Source organism: Haliotis rubra, unplaced genomic scaffold, assembly GCF_003918875.1.
Source record: "Haliotis rubra isolate DU_JTF1 unplaced genomic scaffold, ASM391887v1 Scf1006, whole genome shotgun sequence".
In the NCBI taxonomy this organism is placed as follows: domain Eukaryota; kingdom Metazoa; phylum Mollusca; class Gastropoda; order Lepetellida; family Haliotidae; genus Haliotis; species Haliotis rubra.
This window is the reverse complement of record NW_025764900.1, coordinates 180,135-198,093: the sequence shown is the minus strand read 5'-3', so window position 1 is coordinate 198,093 and position 17,959 is coordinate 180,135. Positions and strand designations below refer to the sequence as shown.

General features: G+C 40.7%; 1 protein-coding gene and 1 long non-coding RNA gene across 2 annotated transcripts; one reads left to right on the top strand and one right to left on the bottom strand.

Moving 5' to 3' along the window:
- Window positions 1-549: 549 nt before the first annotated feature.
- LOC124267793 lies at window positions 550-4,375 on the bottom strand. Its single transcript, XR_006896129.1, has 5 exons — window positions 4,129-4,375; window positions 3,550-3,655; window positions 2,606-2,765; window positions 718-1,038; window positions 550-569 (listed from the first exon to the last, which is right to left on the bottom strand). It is a non-coding gene; the product is annotated as an uncharacterized LOC124267793 (long non-coding RNA).
- A 5,979-nt stretch (window positions 4,376-10,354) lies between these two features.
- On the top strand, window positions 10,355-13,350 carry LOC124267828. Its single transcript, XM_046702827.1, has 4 exons — window positions 10,355-10,723; window positions 11,062-11,295; window positions 11,604-11,754; window positions 13,129-13,350. Exons 1-4 carry the CDS (start codon window positions 10,446-10,448, stop codon window positions 13,348-13,350), a joined length of 885 nt encoding a protein of 294 aa, XP_046558783.1. The 5' UTR covers window positions 10,355-10,445.
- The last annotated feature ends 4,609 nt before the right edge of the window (window positions 13,351-17,959 follow it).

The window sequence follows — 17,959 nt, the reverse complement described above, 5'->3', positions numbered from 1 at the left end:
AAACATTTAAAATAGGAAACATGCATGAATATAAGTGAACAATACTCATAAAAGCAAACGTAAGTCAGTTGCAGAACAACAGCATTTACATGAAAAATAGGATCATTCTGTCTTACGGCGAATTACAAAAGCGAAAATACTTTGACTGTATGTTTTAGTGAGGTGTGCTATACAGATTACTTCCGGTAACGATGGTTATATAGGGAAGCGTGCTTAAGCAGATAGAAAAGAACACTGAAGGCAAACGGACAATACACACACAGATACATACTTGAACACATGCATGCATTCACTACTTCACACTAACACGTACACATGCATACACGCACCTGCACTTCATATGTACTTCATATATACTTCACATGTACTTCACATATATACTAACGGAAAAAAGTAACTGTGCATAACATAAAATTGCATAAAATAAAAGTTATTGAAAAGTTATTAAAATAACCCTAAATAAACATGTAGCAAAGCACTTTGCATCAAATTTCATGTCAATAATTGTGCGTAGCACGTGCACTTTGTGCGCAGTGAACTTACTCACTTTTCGCATGCTTTTTTGACACCTGAAGTTCACACACCTGATATTAGATAGTTCTCGATTGTTGTAATAATTGCAAAAGTTCATGTTTTATGCAAACTGATACAGGCATAATGATTATTCTAAACGGTAGAACTGTAGGTTAAAGTTCGAGTGGAACCATGACCTCTCACCTTCACAGTTGACGTTCGCCAAGGCCGTTGCTGTGACCTCGCGCACAACTTCTCCCGTGGTGCTGTTGACGCAATAACATCTTCTCGTGACAAGGTCATCAATGCTGACGTCACACTGGGCAGACGTAAACGTGCCGTCTGGCAAGCACGTGCGCTCGTGGAGGTATGAAATGTTGATCGCGTGCATCACGGACTTGAGTACATTAAGGTCAACTAAGGCACGGAACCCCACTATGCTGCTGTCGGTCATGTCTGTGGTGTTGAGGACTCGAAACGTCGTTGTATGTAGCTCCTGTTGTCGCTCGCACAGGCTGAGGTTCTCTTGATATACATAAGGTGTGAGTGAGTGAGTGAGTGAGTTTAGTTTTACGCCGCACTCAGCAATATTCCAGCCATATGACGGCGGTCTGCAAATAATTGAGTCTGGACTAGACAATCCAGTGATCAACATCATGAGCATCGATCTACGCAACTGGGTACGATGACATGTGTCAACCAAGTCAGCGAGCCTGACCACCCGATCCCATTAGTCGCCTCTTACGACAAGCATGGGTTACTGAAGATCAATTCAAGCCCGGATACATGGAGGGACATAGAGAATGGACATGCACATGAAGAAACCGAGATACAGACAATACCAAAAACAACCGAACTGTCCTGATGTTCTGCTTGATCATAGCAGCACTAGATTCATTGTGGTTGCTTTAGAATGTATAAAGAAAAGGTGTCTATCTGTCTGTCTCTCTGTCTGACCAGCTGTCTAACTGTTCGCACTTACTCAGCCTTCACCTGATGGAGGAGCAGGAAGTAGCTCTCAAACGGCATGATAAAGAATAAAGACGTTGTTATTCGCACAGAGTGTCAAGGATTGACATTTGCCCGTTTCAGATTTGCAAATGCTCATACACCGTGTGGTATGTGCCATTGGAAACCCAGTGCTTTTGAGTATGGTATGCAGGTCACAGACGCGTAGCTACGAATGGTGATTTTGCTATGACTACAGGGAATTTGATAGTTTGTAGATTTTGTCTTGAAAGGAATTAGATATCCATTGCGTGATTTTTGTCAGACTATACAATACTGTGTTTGTCAGGTGCTGCAAGTATGTTGTGTCATACGTGAGGTGCATACGGATTACGATCTTCAGAGTGTACATTTGAGAACCTATTTTTTTTAAAAAGCGACATCCTGCTCTACAGTGAATATTCTACAGTCAAGCCCTTTTCGTACATAGACGGGTTTCGGGTAGCACTCGCGTTTCGTCATTTTTTCTTTCGTTTTATTCCTTGATATCTTGACATAATCCCGAATAATAAATGTCATTTTTCTGGACACGTCCTTACTTTAATATTAGCAAAAAGTGTTTTAAAAGTTTTTTCAACCTATACACAAAGAACTTAATTAAGCAGCCCCTGTATTTTTGTTATTTTTTGCAATGATCAAAATTATCGTGGTGACCAGGATGGATTTTTGCTGACCCGTATGATCCTTTGACTCATAAAAAAACCGACAAAATGATTGGAATCCATATTGAATTTATGATTATAAAAAGAGCATTGATTTTCTCACAAAACCATGTCTGTACAAGTATGGCCCTGGAATGTTTAATGTTGAATTTATTGGGGAATGTGAACATTCAAAATGTCATTTTACGTGTCTTACACGATTCAAGGTCAGTACTGAGTGTGAAAGGACAGTCTACTCCATTCCTCGTGTAAAGCAGCTTCCAATCGGGTCAGGTTCTGTACAGGATGATGCCTATGTTGCACACGACGAACAATCATGTCCCAGATATGCTCATTCAATCGTGAGATATGTCAGAGGGTGTTTAAGTTCTTTGTGTATATAAAGAGTTGCATTTTGGAAGATGGGGTATATTTATACTTACTCTTCGACCCGACGACTTGAACCTGACACAGAGTTCCAGCACGTGATTCTGGGCACTGGCATAGTTCTCCGTTGTCGATGTTACCAATACACTTCCCCCTCGAGGGTGTTCACTTGGCAGACGTCAAGCCCAACACCGAACAGGGCGAGGCACACACTGTCTGAATTTTAGAAATACTACAGATGAGAAACAAAACCATAAGTGATTTATAATGCTAATGGTTTTAGTGAATAATTCAGTTTAACGGATGGCCCAGTAGTGCAAGGCGCTTTGATTTGTTATCCAGAGTTGCTTCCCTTCCGTGAGCCAGGTTGTTACGAGGCAAGGTAAGTGGTTTAGCATCGCATTCAAGATTATTTCACTAAGATACCGACGGTCATGATTGCAGTGTGTGTGATTGCTTGTACCAGTTCCAACGTATGCTTGCAGTGCTAAGGTACCAAGCCCCACTTTGAGGTATATTTTTCAAACCTGTTCGTTAAGTCAACCTCAAATCAAGGATTCAAGCGGTAATCGTGTGAATCACAAGCTTTGTTCGGAAATCTCGCGAGACCCGAGTTGCACAAACTGGGCGCTGTATAAATGCCAAATCCTGTACAACTTCAGTGTGTACAACCAATTGCTTACAACAAGTTGTACGGTGTGAATGCTCCTTAACCGCCCCTCACCCGCCTCAGACACAGGATACTGGTCCAGCGTCAGATACATCCTCTGGTTAAATACTTAAATCTGAACGCATTGCAGGCGAAAAATACCCTCAGTTCCATATTATGTGATGTGACCCAGTCCTACCGATCTGTCCGAGGTATTGTTATCATCTGACATTTATCAACACGTACCAGTGCCACATGTAAATATATTCAAAACGTTCATAGAAGTTCGGGATATGCGTAAATAAAGAGTGAGTGGTGCTTAATAATGTTCCTGTGTATGAATCAACTCACTGTCCACGGCCAGACAGGCCACTGTGTTGAGTAACACCAGAGTAGCCAACAGAAGCAGCTTCCCCATCCTGGAGTCAAGTTGCTTCTTCTTGCCCTGGTACAGCAGCTGTCCGGTAATCAACAAATTAGATTTACAGAGACAAAACGCCTGTACAAATTAGATTTACAGAGACAGCTCGAAACGCAAGGAACCTGACAGTACGGATTAACGAGATAGAACTATACACAGTGTTAAAACGTGTAAATACGGCGTAAAGAACACAATGACAAACTCTTCTGGTGATCTGTTTTCATATAACACAACTACCTTACCCAAATTAGTAAGCAGGGGGTCGTTTCACAAAGCGATCGAAGCACCACGACTGTCGTAAGTCTATGCTACGACCGTTAAGTGGAACGAGGTCCTGGATATTTGCCTTCACGTGTACATCGCCTCTCAGCTTGTGTAGCCATTTTGTCCTGTGATACTAGCACATTAATATGTGGGCTATCAGATTCACAGCATAAGCTATGACAGACATACTCATTATTCTAATTCAAAATACATGTATATCAAAAAGGAATTGCATGTATACTCACGGATACGTCACTGTATAGACACTGGGTTGTATTCCCTTGCGATAGCAAGTCACACTGAACGAGCCAGCTGTATCTGGCATAGGTCTGCCCAAGCAGGAAGTGCATTAATGATATAACATTTCATTTGAAAATAGATATAACAACTGCGCTCTACTTTAACGACAAGAGAAAATGTTCATTGTTGTCAGCTGAAGCTGATATGTCACCCTGAATAGGATTAATGACCGTACAATGTGTGCATTGTGGTTGACATTGCCAAGCATATCCATAACGTATGGAATACTGTAAGGGACATTGTCGCTATGTCGCATTGTCGCGTTGTCAAAAACAAGTAAAGTGAGGCAAAATAAACCAAAACGCGACACGCGACATCGCGACAACGCGACATTTCGCCCATTTGTCGCATTGTCGCGATGTCGCGTGTCGCGTTTTGAATAATATTTTTCTATTCCTCCAAAGGGCGACACGCGACATAGCGACAATTTTCAAGGTCAAAATATGTCGCGTTGTCGCGCGTCGCCCTATCTAAGATGTGTAAAAAGAAGCCTGTGGTTCATTTGTAAACGCGACACGCGACAATGCGACATTTTTATGTCGCATTGTCGCGTGTCGCGTTTTCGCCCTTTTCCATTACCGGTGCGCATGCGTAGAAAGTCAATGAGTCTACGCATGCGCAGGAAATGTTATACTCTTTTTCACACTTCAGTGGTCTTTTGTTACCTCCAATGGTTTTTACAATGAAGTAGTACGCGTAATCACAATGGGGGCTGCTTTTCTTGAACTTAATGGAAATCTTTCATTGTTGCTTTGAAAATTATTGTATATATTGTAAATGTATCCAATGTGTTTTAGCATCAAGACAAATTATTAGCGCTACTATTCATTGTAATCACGGCACACGGTGACTGTGTCATTCAAGGCGGGGCAATTTGCTGAGCAGAGTTGTGTCTCTTAGTCACACCAGAAAGCTATGATCATAGGTTCTAATCCCAGCACCATACACACTCGTCACTTTGGACATTTCACCAATATCAAGCTCACAGGTTGTGAAAAAACTCAAATATTGTTAAAATTCAGGCCACATCGGCAGAAACATCAAGTGATGTCCACGAATGGGTCACTATGTTCCACAGTGCGGCTCCTCTGAGACATTCTCAGTACAGTCCTGTCCGACGCTGATGAACTTGTTCAGCCAGCAGTGGATGGATACCAACTAGAATGACATGGTAATATCACTTAACCATCCAGCACCTCAAAGACAGTTTTGGTCGACTTTGAACGTGATATTGTTCTTGGGAAAACGCCATACAAATGGAATGTTATGATTATGATTTTAAAAGCGGTCGAATCGCTTGGCAGAGTTGCGTACCCTTGAGTGCCAGAAATCAACCCTCGCTCGCTCGCTCCCTCCCTCCACTCCACTCCCCGCTCCACTCACTCACTCCACTCCGTCCCGCTCAGCTCAACTCCACTCCAAACATCGAAAAGTAATCATGCTTGTGATAAAATCCGCCATAACTCATGAAATGCGACACGATTAATGCGACAACGCGACATTTTGATGAAATGTCGCGTTGTCGCATTGTCGCGTCGCGTTTTGTTAAAATATTATGTACAGTATGTATCACTCACTCACTCACTCCCCTCCCCGCTCCACTCACCCAGTCACTCACTCACTCACTCATTCCACTCCACTTCGCCCACTCACTCACTCCGCTCCACTCCCCAATGCCTCCACACTCACTCACTCACTCTCTCCCCTCCCCGCTCCACTCACTCCACTTCTCTCCGCTCCACTCCACTCCGCTCACTGACTCACTCCCTTCCCCGCTCCACTCACTCACTCATTCCTCTCCGCTCCACTCCACGCTACGCTCACTCACTAACTCACTCACTCGCTCATTTCACGCCGCTCCAATCCACCCACTCACTCCTCTCCGCTCCCCGCTCTACTCACTCACTCACTTAGTCTCTCATTCCGCCCCTTCCCCGCACCACTTACTCACTCCACTCCGCTCCTTTCAACTCCGCTCCACTCACTCAGTCACTCCACTCCACTCCCCTCTCCGCTCACTTACTCACTGCGTTCCACTCCGCTTCAATCACTAACTCCACCCGTTCACTCATTTCAATCCACCCACGCCTCCTCCCGCTCCACTCCACTCACTCCCTCTCCTCCACTCACCTCCAGTCACTCATTCTCTCTCCACTCCACCCACTCCCTGGCGCTCCACTCCCGCTCCCCCTCTCCACTCCACTCCTCCTCTCGCTCCCTCTCCCTGCCCACTCACTCACTCGACTTCACTCCCTTCCGCTCCACTCCACTCCGTATCACTCCTCTACCCTCCGCTCACTGACTCACTGACACACTCCACTCCCCGCTCCACTCACTCACTCATTCCTATTCACTCCGCTCCACTCCACGCTACGCTCACTCACTCAGTCACACTCATTTCACGCCGCTCAACTCCCTCTCCACCCACTCACTCACTCCACTCCGCTCCACTCCACTCCAGTCCACTCCAAACATCGAAAAGTAATCATGCTGGTGATAGTTTATAAAATCCGCCATAACTAATAAAACGCGACACGCGACAATGCGACAACGCGACATTTTGATGAAATGTCGCGTTGTCGCGCGTCGCGTGTCGCGCTTTGTTAAAATATTGAGTACAGTATGCATTATAACGTATTTACTAAAACGCGACACGCGACATGCGACAACGCGACATTTTGATGAAATGTCGCGTTGTCGCGCGTCGCCTGTCGCGCTTTGTTAAAATATTGAGCATAGTATGTATTATAACGTATTTACTAAAACGCGACACGCGACAATCCGACAACGCGACATTTTGATGAAATGTCGCGTTGTCGCGCGTCGCGTGTCGCGCTTTGTTAAAAAGCATTTAAAACAGAAAATTGTTTGCGCATGTGCACAATCATACTAAAGGAATGCGCATGTGCGTGTTTCATTCCGACATTTTTCGGAACAGCACGCGAGGTAAGCTGTTGTTTTTTCTGAATGATTTCAATCGCATTTTATAACTTATTACATGTACCCAGGCTTGTCGTAACAGTCGGCTACGGGGATGCCGCACGTGGGTATTGACCCTAACTCATTTTATGGAAGCATCTCAAGTTGCATCCCAATTCAGGGTATTAATGCGCATTCTGGTAGTGACTGGATTGTCTGGTGGTGTCTGATGCATGTACAACATCGCCGCTTCGTTTCCTTGTAACAAGCATTTGGCGATATGGTTTCTGAAGTTTGCATTCCTCCCCCATTACGTTTAACGTTGCTAATTTCATTATTTACCCGTTACTTTGTTCAGGCGCCACTCAAACAAACCACAGGCAAGTGTTACATTGCCTGAGAAAGTAGGGGAGACCGGGGTCAATAGACCGATCCAGTCTGTCAATCAAAACTGGCGCATGCGTCAATTTTGGCCAATCAGCAGGCCGGGCGCGCTGTGTGGATTTGTCAGACTTATTTCCGGGGTCAAACGATGCATCCGAAGCGATGTGCTTCGAATTATGCCATTTACACTCGCTATATTTATTACATATTCCTGCGATTTGATGTGTACCTTAACAAAACCATTACGGCCAAGACAACAAAAATGGAGGCGGATCAAGAAACGCGATAGGCCTAACGATCAGTTAAATGTCTGCACCATCGTTCAGGAAACCTACGTCTGCCTGCTGATGAGAATTTGCACGAATTTCCACACTTTGCACATGTGCAAAATCATTACCAGTTGATGACAACAAATAGCAGTTTAAGACTTTGCAAGTGTTATAAACACGGACAATTCTTGTAACTACAAAATTGTTTTTGCTTAACGTTTTTAGTCACTACTAGGCATTGAGTTGGTACGCCATAAAGCTCAAATGAGACAGGCGAGAAAGCCGTGACACAATGTAAACAAATCTTCATTTCGGTTAGGGTCAACCGAAATAGCAAAACTTGTTACATGAAAGAACACTGTGGCGGATATTGTCCCCTTCGCTCTTAGATATTCTTCAATTTGTCACACATTGTAGGATGTTTTAAGTTTCATAAGCACAATCTGAAGGCCTACAGTATCTTGTTAACAGAGCAAAATATTCGAGGAGTAATATTTTTTATTCAAACGGAAATATTGTCAGTGTCAGCAGTTGCCTATCATGCAATATCCAAGTATCAAAATTACTTCATATGAGTGCCTATAAAACCATGCTTTAAATATTTCAGATTTTTTATAAAGAGTTGCATGGGACTTTGAACTGAATTACCTTCCTCCATGTTGATCGAATACGAAAACTATGTGAGAAGAATAGTGATCAACTTTCTGGAGTACTGGACGGAGTGAAATAAAGTGTATATCTTAATTACGAGAACATTATTTGAAGTTTTGTTACCATATAAATTATTCACATATAATGGTACATTTTAGGAGTAATATTACAACTGTAATTTTGATTAATTCACTGGAAATGATGGCAAGGTATGTTTTAAGAATCTTGCTGTTTTTAGTAAACGTGGAAGGGTAATAAAATTAATAATAATCTAATCAATAATAAATAATTATTCAATTGATTGACATATCAGATTTTTTAGATTTTAAGGCAGAACTTGGCAAACAAACACCATACATATCATGGCAGGACAATCATTTGGTATTAACTTAGTTTCTTGGCTCCTGCTTTTAGATGTTTTTTTAAATACTACATTTACTAATAAGATAATTCTGAAAGTGATTGCTAGTATCATAACTCATTAAAGTTATTTCAACATCCAGAAAATTTGAAAAAGCAAAGGCTACGTTTTGGTCAAACCCTGGTCAGGCATTATCCAGTCCTCGAACAGAATAACTTACAAAAATCTCAGGTGACTTTTCATGTAACGGAATAAAGATTGAAACATATATTTAACCCATATTTGATGCAATTCTTCTGATAAATCATAAGTTTTTTAGGAGGTTACTAATATTTGAAGACTGAGCCAAAGCTAGTGTTTATTAAGATGGTGGATTTGAACAAATTGTTCAAGGTTTGTTGATGGTTATTTGCAAAATGAGCTTCATATTAAATTGCACACTGGTTTGTAGGAGGTGAACGCTTCAGGGCATTTTCATGTCTGTTTTCCTAAACCTTTGTTATGACTTTTACCAAATTTTGAATCAACTTTCGACTACATTTGTATTTTGTGTAACATTCTATTTCAATGTGTACAGGTGCAGACAGTATCTTGGATCTTCTTTGTGTTCTGGTGCTGTGACATACCTGTACATAAACGCTGAGAGTTCATGAAGTCCAGTATTGTGGAAGTTTGTATGTAAATTAGGATTCCACAACAAAGTACATATAGAAAAATTAAATGGAAACGATGATTAAAAAAATGATTTCCTTATATTCAGTGTCATTTTATCATGGTGTACAGATTTTGAAGAGAGAAACTTTACTGAGAGTTGCTGCAGATCAGCTGTTGAATATTTGCTTCTGGGTATGTCCAGATACGTCCATGGAAACATATTGTTTACAAGCCCAATTACCTTTTCCAAATTTCCAAATAAGATCAAATAGGTTATGCTGTGATTGATTTGTTTACATTAATTGTACAGACAAATAAGGTGCATGAAGTAGTAGACGGGAAATATTTTCTGCTTTTTATTTACCATTCGCTTAATTCATTAAAAGATAGAAACCCATGTTTTCAGATTATTGAACTAAATTTGAACAACGCCAACGGATAAGTAAAGGCGCCACGCGCAGTGTTGATAATCTTTTTATAGATACAGAAACGATCTGCAACATGAACATGGGGTTGTGTTCACGAGTTTTAAAAAATTCTAAACCCAAACAACAAAATTCAGTTATCCTTCCCCTGCTAATATCTGTGACGGAGGTGAATAATTGCCAGATAGATTAATTGATTCGAAAGAAATTACGCTTCCTACAGTCTCAGCAGCTAGTCAAGATGCTTTTTCATCGGGCATGTAACTCATTTTCACTCGCCAGTTGTAATCTGCCAGCTAAAATATATATAACTATAACTTGCCTCTTTGAATAACATTCACAAACGACGGATACCAAAGTATCACAAGCAGAATTCACCAACAACGTTCGCAATCACGTAACGTTTCGCCGGCGGTGACGCCATTGTGATTTGCCAGTGGTTGTCCCCCCTAACGTCAAAAACGAAGTGGGCGGGGCTTATCGGCCGGGACTGGATCGGTCATAACGGATCGCCAGTGGAGAGTTAACCACGCCCCTAAAAGAAAGGGAGATAACTCTCAAAAGGTCCGACAACATCGCTGTCAAAACCAACGGTCAAAATGGCAGTCGTGATATCGTTTAGAGACATTCCCGATGATATTGGCCCGAAATATTTGCCTTATGAACCTACTTTGCGGCAAAAACAACGTGGAGTGGCTTTTAGTTCGGCCTCATACCTTCATTCCGTTACTTTCCATTCATGTTGTGATAATATCGTGTCAATTTGCGGGAGGATTTATAGAAGTCAACGGAAAACCGGAGCTCCTCATGTAATCAACTTGTCCCTTGACAGAATTCACAAATCGTTCACTGACGCCCATTGTAGCTGCAAATGTGGGTGAGTAGTACACGTAATAACTTCGGGTGCCTTTCCAATTTATGGCATAAATCTGTTGGGGTTTTATAAGCGGCATATATAGATATCAAATCAATTACAAGTCTGTGTGCTGGCCGCTTCAGTTGTTGACAATGAAACCCATGTTATCCCATATAATTACGTTAAATTTCTATCATCGTGTAAGAAACAGATTCTGTAATAAATGTAAGAGGTAAATGAAATATCTGGTATTAGGCATTGCGGGAATAAAACCATGTAAATGTATTTTCTTCTCAATTATATTATATATTCCTGCTGTCACAGTTCTGTAACAAATTTATTCACCCTATTCTGTTCAGTGCAAGTGGAAAGTGTTCCCATGTACTGGCACTTGTCCTGATACTGGAAGGCTGGAAGATATCAGGCTATCAAGCCATTCCTTCACAGCCCTCTTCCACTAGCCTGCCTCAGCAGTGGGATAAACCAAGGGGACCAAAGATTGAATCTGAAGCAGTGTCACAGATAATTATTGCCAGGCCTAGAAATCTTAATAGGAAAAGGAGACCTGTGATGGCCACATTCAATGACAACAGGTGATGTTATTATATACTTAAAGTTTTATTTCAGATTCTGAACTTGTTTCATGAAAATGATGTATCATAATGCAAGCATTACCTATATGACATTTTTACTCCATGATCATCAGATATTTCCAAGGATGAAAATACTCATCACAGTTTAGAAAGCAATATCAGATGACTATTGAGCAGTTGTTTGCATAAATATTAGAGTTCAGTTAAGTGAACAAGGAACAAGAGCACGTACAAAATATTCATTGACATTGCAAGTTTTTAACATACACAAATACAATATTTGTGACTAATACTTTTTGTACTTGCAGGAAAATTCAAATACAGGCGTCTGACATGTCTCTGCTGCACAGTATGAAGAGATTCCCTATTTCATACCTGACAGATACATGTACCAGCACCAGTCAGACAGTTGACACACCAATAGGTCCTCAGGTTGTTGGATCAACTCTTGGACATCAAGTAATTAATCTTTATCTTGAATTAAATATGGCATAAAATTGGTCAAGAAACAGCACACAAACCAAATTTGATTTACTGAGGAAAACAAACTTGAATGCATTTTTTTACCAACAATTTTGAATTTTTTTACCCTTCCAATGGCATTTTCGACCACCACTCTGTGTGTTGCAATTTTCACTGTTTCTGCCACATCAGACACACACATCTGACCTATACCTGGTGCAAAGGGGGAATGTTGAGGCTGTAATCCAGTGGCCCTTATTTCCTTTTCAATATTAAAGCCCTTGTCTGCCATCAGACCATCTCCCACTTTAAGTTTCCCACACTTAACCATTTCTCTGAGGAGGGACAGATAACCACTTTTTCAGTTAATTCTTTGTCTGATATCAGCCCCAGAAAACAGCATTGATATGAATGTAATTGAACCTCTTGGGTCCACACCAATGAGACCTTTCAGGATAGTACTTGATTTGTAATCTGAATATGCTTGACTTTGCCTTGTCAGTGAAGAGGGTCTCTGAATTTTTATTTCTGTTCCATCAATGATACTGAAAGTGTTTGGAAATTCCTGGCGAAATTTTGAAGGCATATGTTGCTGCAAAACATCACGGTGAGGCCAAATTGACACAGATCCAAACCTGTAATATAAGTAATTTATCCAATTTGAAAACGCAGTACTGCAATCTTGGGGTGATATCAGAAACAACTTTGAGAGATGTTTAAAATCAAAATTCTGTCGAAGTTTAATCAGAACAAGCAAAAGATGGTCTTCAAGACCCATACACTTCAAACTGCTAACTGTTCTGGTAAATTGAAAAGGTTCATCATCAGCATTGCCAGGGACAACAAATTTAAATATTTTCTGAAACTGTTTGTAGGGAAATCCTGTGTAATACTTGTAATCTTTTTTCTCTATATTTTTACAAAAAGAATACACATCATGCTTAACATTTTTAGCACTAATTTTGGTGTTGATCTGCTGGGCATGCATGAGCTCCTCCTTTTCTAGGATCAGTTTGGCCATATCTTCTTTGAGTTGTTTGTTCTCTGCAGCTAGAGCCAGCATATCCAGTGGCAGAAGACCTGCAAAAGCAATTACAACTGTTTCAAGCAATAATACATTCTACAGAGAAGAAATGATCTGGCTAGTTTAGGGCACCAAACTCATTATTAGGCCTGAAACAGACTTACGTATTATCAATCTGACTTGTTGTAATGTTTAAAAAATGCTTTGCACACAAAAGAATAAGTTAAGAATGAACACATAGCACCCACAACATACTTGTTTCAATTTGAGATTTAAGAAGTAAAACAGCCTTATTACCTCCCTTGTATGAAACTAAGTGTGAATAAACTGGCTTCTTCTCTTTACAGGCACCCTTAATTAGACCAATAGTGGTTCCAAAGATGGAGGACAGGTGCGGTGATGTCACATTTCCAAAAGATGACAACTTACCCGAACTGGATTCAATTGCAACTTTAAAACATCAGTGGAAAGATTTAGAACTTTCAGTTGACGAGTCCCATAATTTAGAAAAAAATACAAGATCTCAAAGCAAGTCTGATTTAGCGATGGTACAAAGCGAAAGAGGCTGAATTACTGCTTCAAACTTTGGTCTGCTTATATGACTCGCCGCAAAACAAATCAATGACACATTTATCAGAAACACCTTTGACAAAAAGAAATTTTTCCTCCAATCCAACAACTTATGGGAATTCTAATGAGAAAATGGCTAAACAAATGTACATGAAAAAACTCAAAATCATCTTCATGACATTGGCTTTGTTGTAAACCCATCTATTCCATTTATAGGAGCCACCCCTGATGCTATAGTGTGTGACACTTCTGTTTCTGGTATTGTGGAAATTAAGTGTCCTCATGCTGTAAGGGACTTGACCATTAATGAAGCCTCCTGTATGACTGGTTTCTTTTGAAAAAGAAGGAAAAATATTACAACTTGAAGAGAGGTGATAGGCATTGGTATCAGGTACAGGGCCAACTACTTGTAACTGGGGCACCATTTTGTGACTTTGTAACCTACACCAGACAAGACTTTAACATTGAACGGATATATCCAGATAGGAATACCTTCAGGACTCTGCTTGAAAGTCTGTCACAAACATATGTCAATCACTTCAAACCATACTTTGCAGGGGAAACAGACTTCATAAAAATTACCCATGGTGTCAGTTTGTTGGACAAGAATATCAGATTCCTGCTGCATGGTTGTAGGCTCTGGATGTTCCATATCCATTTGATTTGGTGAATCAGAAACATCTGTATCATGATTACATCTGAAAAGAAGATGAAGACCAAATTATCTTATACCTGAACCTCAAATGTGTTACAGCCTTTAAATGGTTACCATCTTTGTCGATTTCCTATAACTTCTTGATTACCTATCAGGACTATTTATGCCTGGATTAACTTTTCTAATATATGTGTTTATTGCTATTACAATTCAGCGATAAATAACTTTTGGCTTCACTTGTTAAGTGCCCACAGTTGACATCATATGACTGTTGTTCTTTCACATGTAATATTGCCATCTGCTTCCTAGTTTTATTCCTCTCCCAGCTGATGAAGGAGTAAGAATATATTCTTAAACACTGTGCCCATCAGAGAAATGACAAGTATGAATGGACTAGTTGGATGTGGATATTGGACCATCTGATTAATACATTGTCTCTATATTTGAGAAATCATCTTTTCTGTATGAAATATTAGCAATCTCTGGATAGGGGACTAATGGCTGTGTCTGGCCATGCCATGTAAAAAAACATCTATAAATATGTAAATTAATGTTGTATTTGTACTTCGTAAAGGGGTTTCATAACAAAGTGTTCTGACACATATGTGTCATAACACCTTCGATTGATTTGATTGGCTAATACGTGAACTTTGACATTACCGGTACTACTTTCATCACTCATTCCATTCATGATTTTCATTCAGAAGTTTTCACACATTCTGAAAGCATGTAAAACGAGAACACTTCTATGAAATTAAATAAAATTTATTTTTTAGTGTAGTTACAAGCACAGGTGTTCAGTCCTTTAATAACTAAAATTTCTGTTCATAAAACGAAAATAAAACAATCTAAATAAGTAAACAAATACGTCTGCTAGGACTATCGGGAGTGTAAACAAATATGGCGTCGCCCGTAAAGTTAATGACTTGGTCAAAATTGACGGACAACTGGTTGGAAGAGTTGTGAATATTATCAGGCCATTGAATACATTCAACGTGTATGTTGTCAGGACAGCACAGGGAGAAAAGCAAGTACCTAGATACAGACTGAAAGTGTTGCCCGAGACTGTTTCGTTGGTCCCTCCCCCAAATTTGCCGATTGGCGATTATTGTGATCTGTCACAAGAACTGATTAATGAACTCTTTAGAGAAGATGAGAATGATGTAGATCTTGGCCTAGATGCTAATTTCGACACAAATGATGAAGTATGGAATAAAGAAATTGATGACTTTCTGACCAAAAATGAAAATGAAAACACGGCAAAGAAAACAAAATATGACTTGAAAACGGTCTCATTTTATTTCCAAAATGTTCTGCAGGAACACAGATCTCTTGAAAAAATCCCCCCACTCGAACTGAATCAATTACTTTGCAAATTTTTCATGGATGCCAAAAAAGCAAACGGGGACGAGTATGAGCCATCGTCACTCCGCGGATTTCGATCAAGTTTGGACCGCCATTTGAAGAGATTGAAATATCAAAAATCAATTCTACTTGACCCCGAATTTGCTCGATCTAGGGAGGTGTTTACGTGTAAATTAAAGCACGTGAAGGCGGAAGGGAAGGGGAACTTACCTAAAGCCGCCGAGGCCGTGTCACAATCCGAAATAAACAAACTTTGGGAAGTGGGTCAACTCGGAGAGGGGTCTCCCGATGCTATTCTTAACACATTGTGGTGGAATAATACCATGTTTTTTGGCTTAAGATCTGTCCGTCCACACAGAAATATGCTCTGGGGAGATGTCTCACTTCGAGTTGACAGTGAGGGTCAGGAGTATCTTGAGTACTGCGAGCGACAAACCAAGACCCGCACCGGTGCTAATCCGAACGACACAAGACGGATTCCCCCGAGAGTATGGGCTGTACCGAGTGACCCTGCCAGATGTCCGGTAGCACTGTACAAGAAGTATCGTAGCCTCCGTCCTCAGAATTTCTCTTCAAATGATCATCCATTCTACTTAGCTTCACACACAAAGGGTGTCCCTCGTGATGGCGAATCTTGGTTTAAGCGACAGCCAGTGGGGAAAAATAAACTTGGAAACATCATGAAATCCATGGCACAACACGCACACTTGTCAAGTGACAAACGCTTGACTAATCACAGTGCGAGAAAAACCATGTTGCAAACTCTCAGTGAACATAACTTTGCACCTACACACATAATGCAGCTTTCAGGCCATAAAAATGTTGCTTCTGTGAATTCATATGCCAAAGTTTCTAATACACAACATCAAAAGATGAGCGGCACCTTGGTATCTCGATCACTGCCACTGTCAGCCGCGTCCACTTGTCCTCTCGCACAAAACGTGTGTTCTACTGCCACTGCCATGCCTCCCGTGGTTTCTCATCTAGAGGTTGATAACACTTCTCACAGTCAGAACACAATCGGCTTGAAATCCTCTTCATTCGAGGTTGTAGGCAGTGTGTTTTCAGGCCCAATTTACGGTGGAGTATTCAACATAAACATCGAATCTCGACAAGTGGGAATTCCAGGCCGAGACGAGCCAATGTCCTCCGCCAAGCGTCGCCGTATTATCTACAGTGACTCGTCCTCCGATGAAGAATAGCGTGTAAGCAATGACAACGACACTAACCACAACTATTTGAGACATACAGTTCCCTGTTATTTACATTTGGCTTCTTCAGTTGTGTGTGTCGCTCCTAATGCGTAACTTTTATCTGCTTGTTTGTGAACAATTTTCAACACGACTATCCCGACAGTGATGGCCGACTGACGTTCAGGCGATATTTAGGTCACGTAGTTAAATTAAAAAGGTTTACAGTTTACAAGTGTTTTGATGAATTACATTATTGTATTTGAAAGCAAAACCTCTAATGAAAAGAATTAAATTTTGATTACGACTTGATTCCGTCATAATTTATTTATTATCTAGACTAGTTAAAGGAACTACATTGCCTCTACGCAGCATACGTTTCCCTGGAGTGAAACGGTCGACATTCCAATCACCAATATGATATATTAATCCGCGCAGTGCGGTTCTATATAGGAAAGCAAGATATTGCTTTATTTTAACAATATTTTCATTTTTAGAACGTGGGTAATAAATAGGATACAAAACTCGTTCCCCTTTCATATCAAGTTTATGTCCCTCGTGAAATAATTTTGCTTTGTCACTCGCTAAAGCTCGTGACAAACCAAAATTATTTCACTCGGGACATAAACTTGATATCTGAAATCGTATGCTCAAACACAGACATCGTCTGTCCTTGACATACCACGCGGTGAAACATTAGTAACTAAATCAGTGAAAATCGGTGTAAACTGGTTATATAACAACTAAAAAGCACTGAAAGTCTACCAAGTCAAAGATTTCTAAATTTACATTAACTTGAACATTGGTTAAGATGTTATTCAATTTGAGTTTCCATACCTTTGTACATACGAAGAAATGTTTTCCTCGGCTGTGGTCACGAAGTATGTCCATGTTCAGTTGATGCTTGGGGCGACCACACAAACGTATCCATCGTTGACATTTGTCAAAATTTCTGGCAGGCTTGGGTAAGGGAATAAAGGTGATACCACCAGCAAGTCGTTCCGGGTACCGCGTGTCCGAGTTGCAGGTACCCCAGCTACACCTTTTCACCATGATCAAAAAGTTGACTGTAAACGTCGATATATTTTTGAAAAGTCCGCCAGACCGCTGATGTCGGACAAAATGGTGGTCAGCTGTCAGCTGACGGCAACGCGATGCAGATTGAATAATTTGACGTTTCTCATTGGTCATGTCATTTGTTTGATTGACAGGTGGCGATACGTTAGAACACGAGGCAATTGTAACAAGGGCGAATACTCTAACAGGTTTCGCTCAAGCATAGTGTAGGCGGGTAGAGTTATTTCCCTTTGCTCCCATGCGGTACACATACAGGCGTTTTTTCAGCTGCTCGCTCATGGCGAGATACAGTTTACGAAAAATCGTTTTTTCACATAGGAA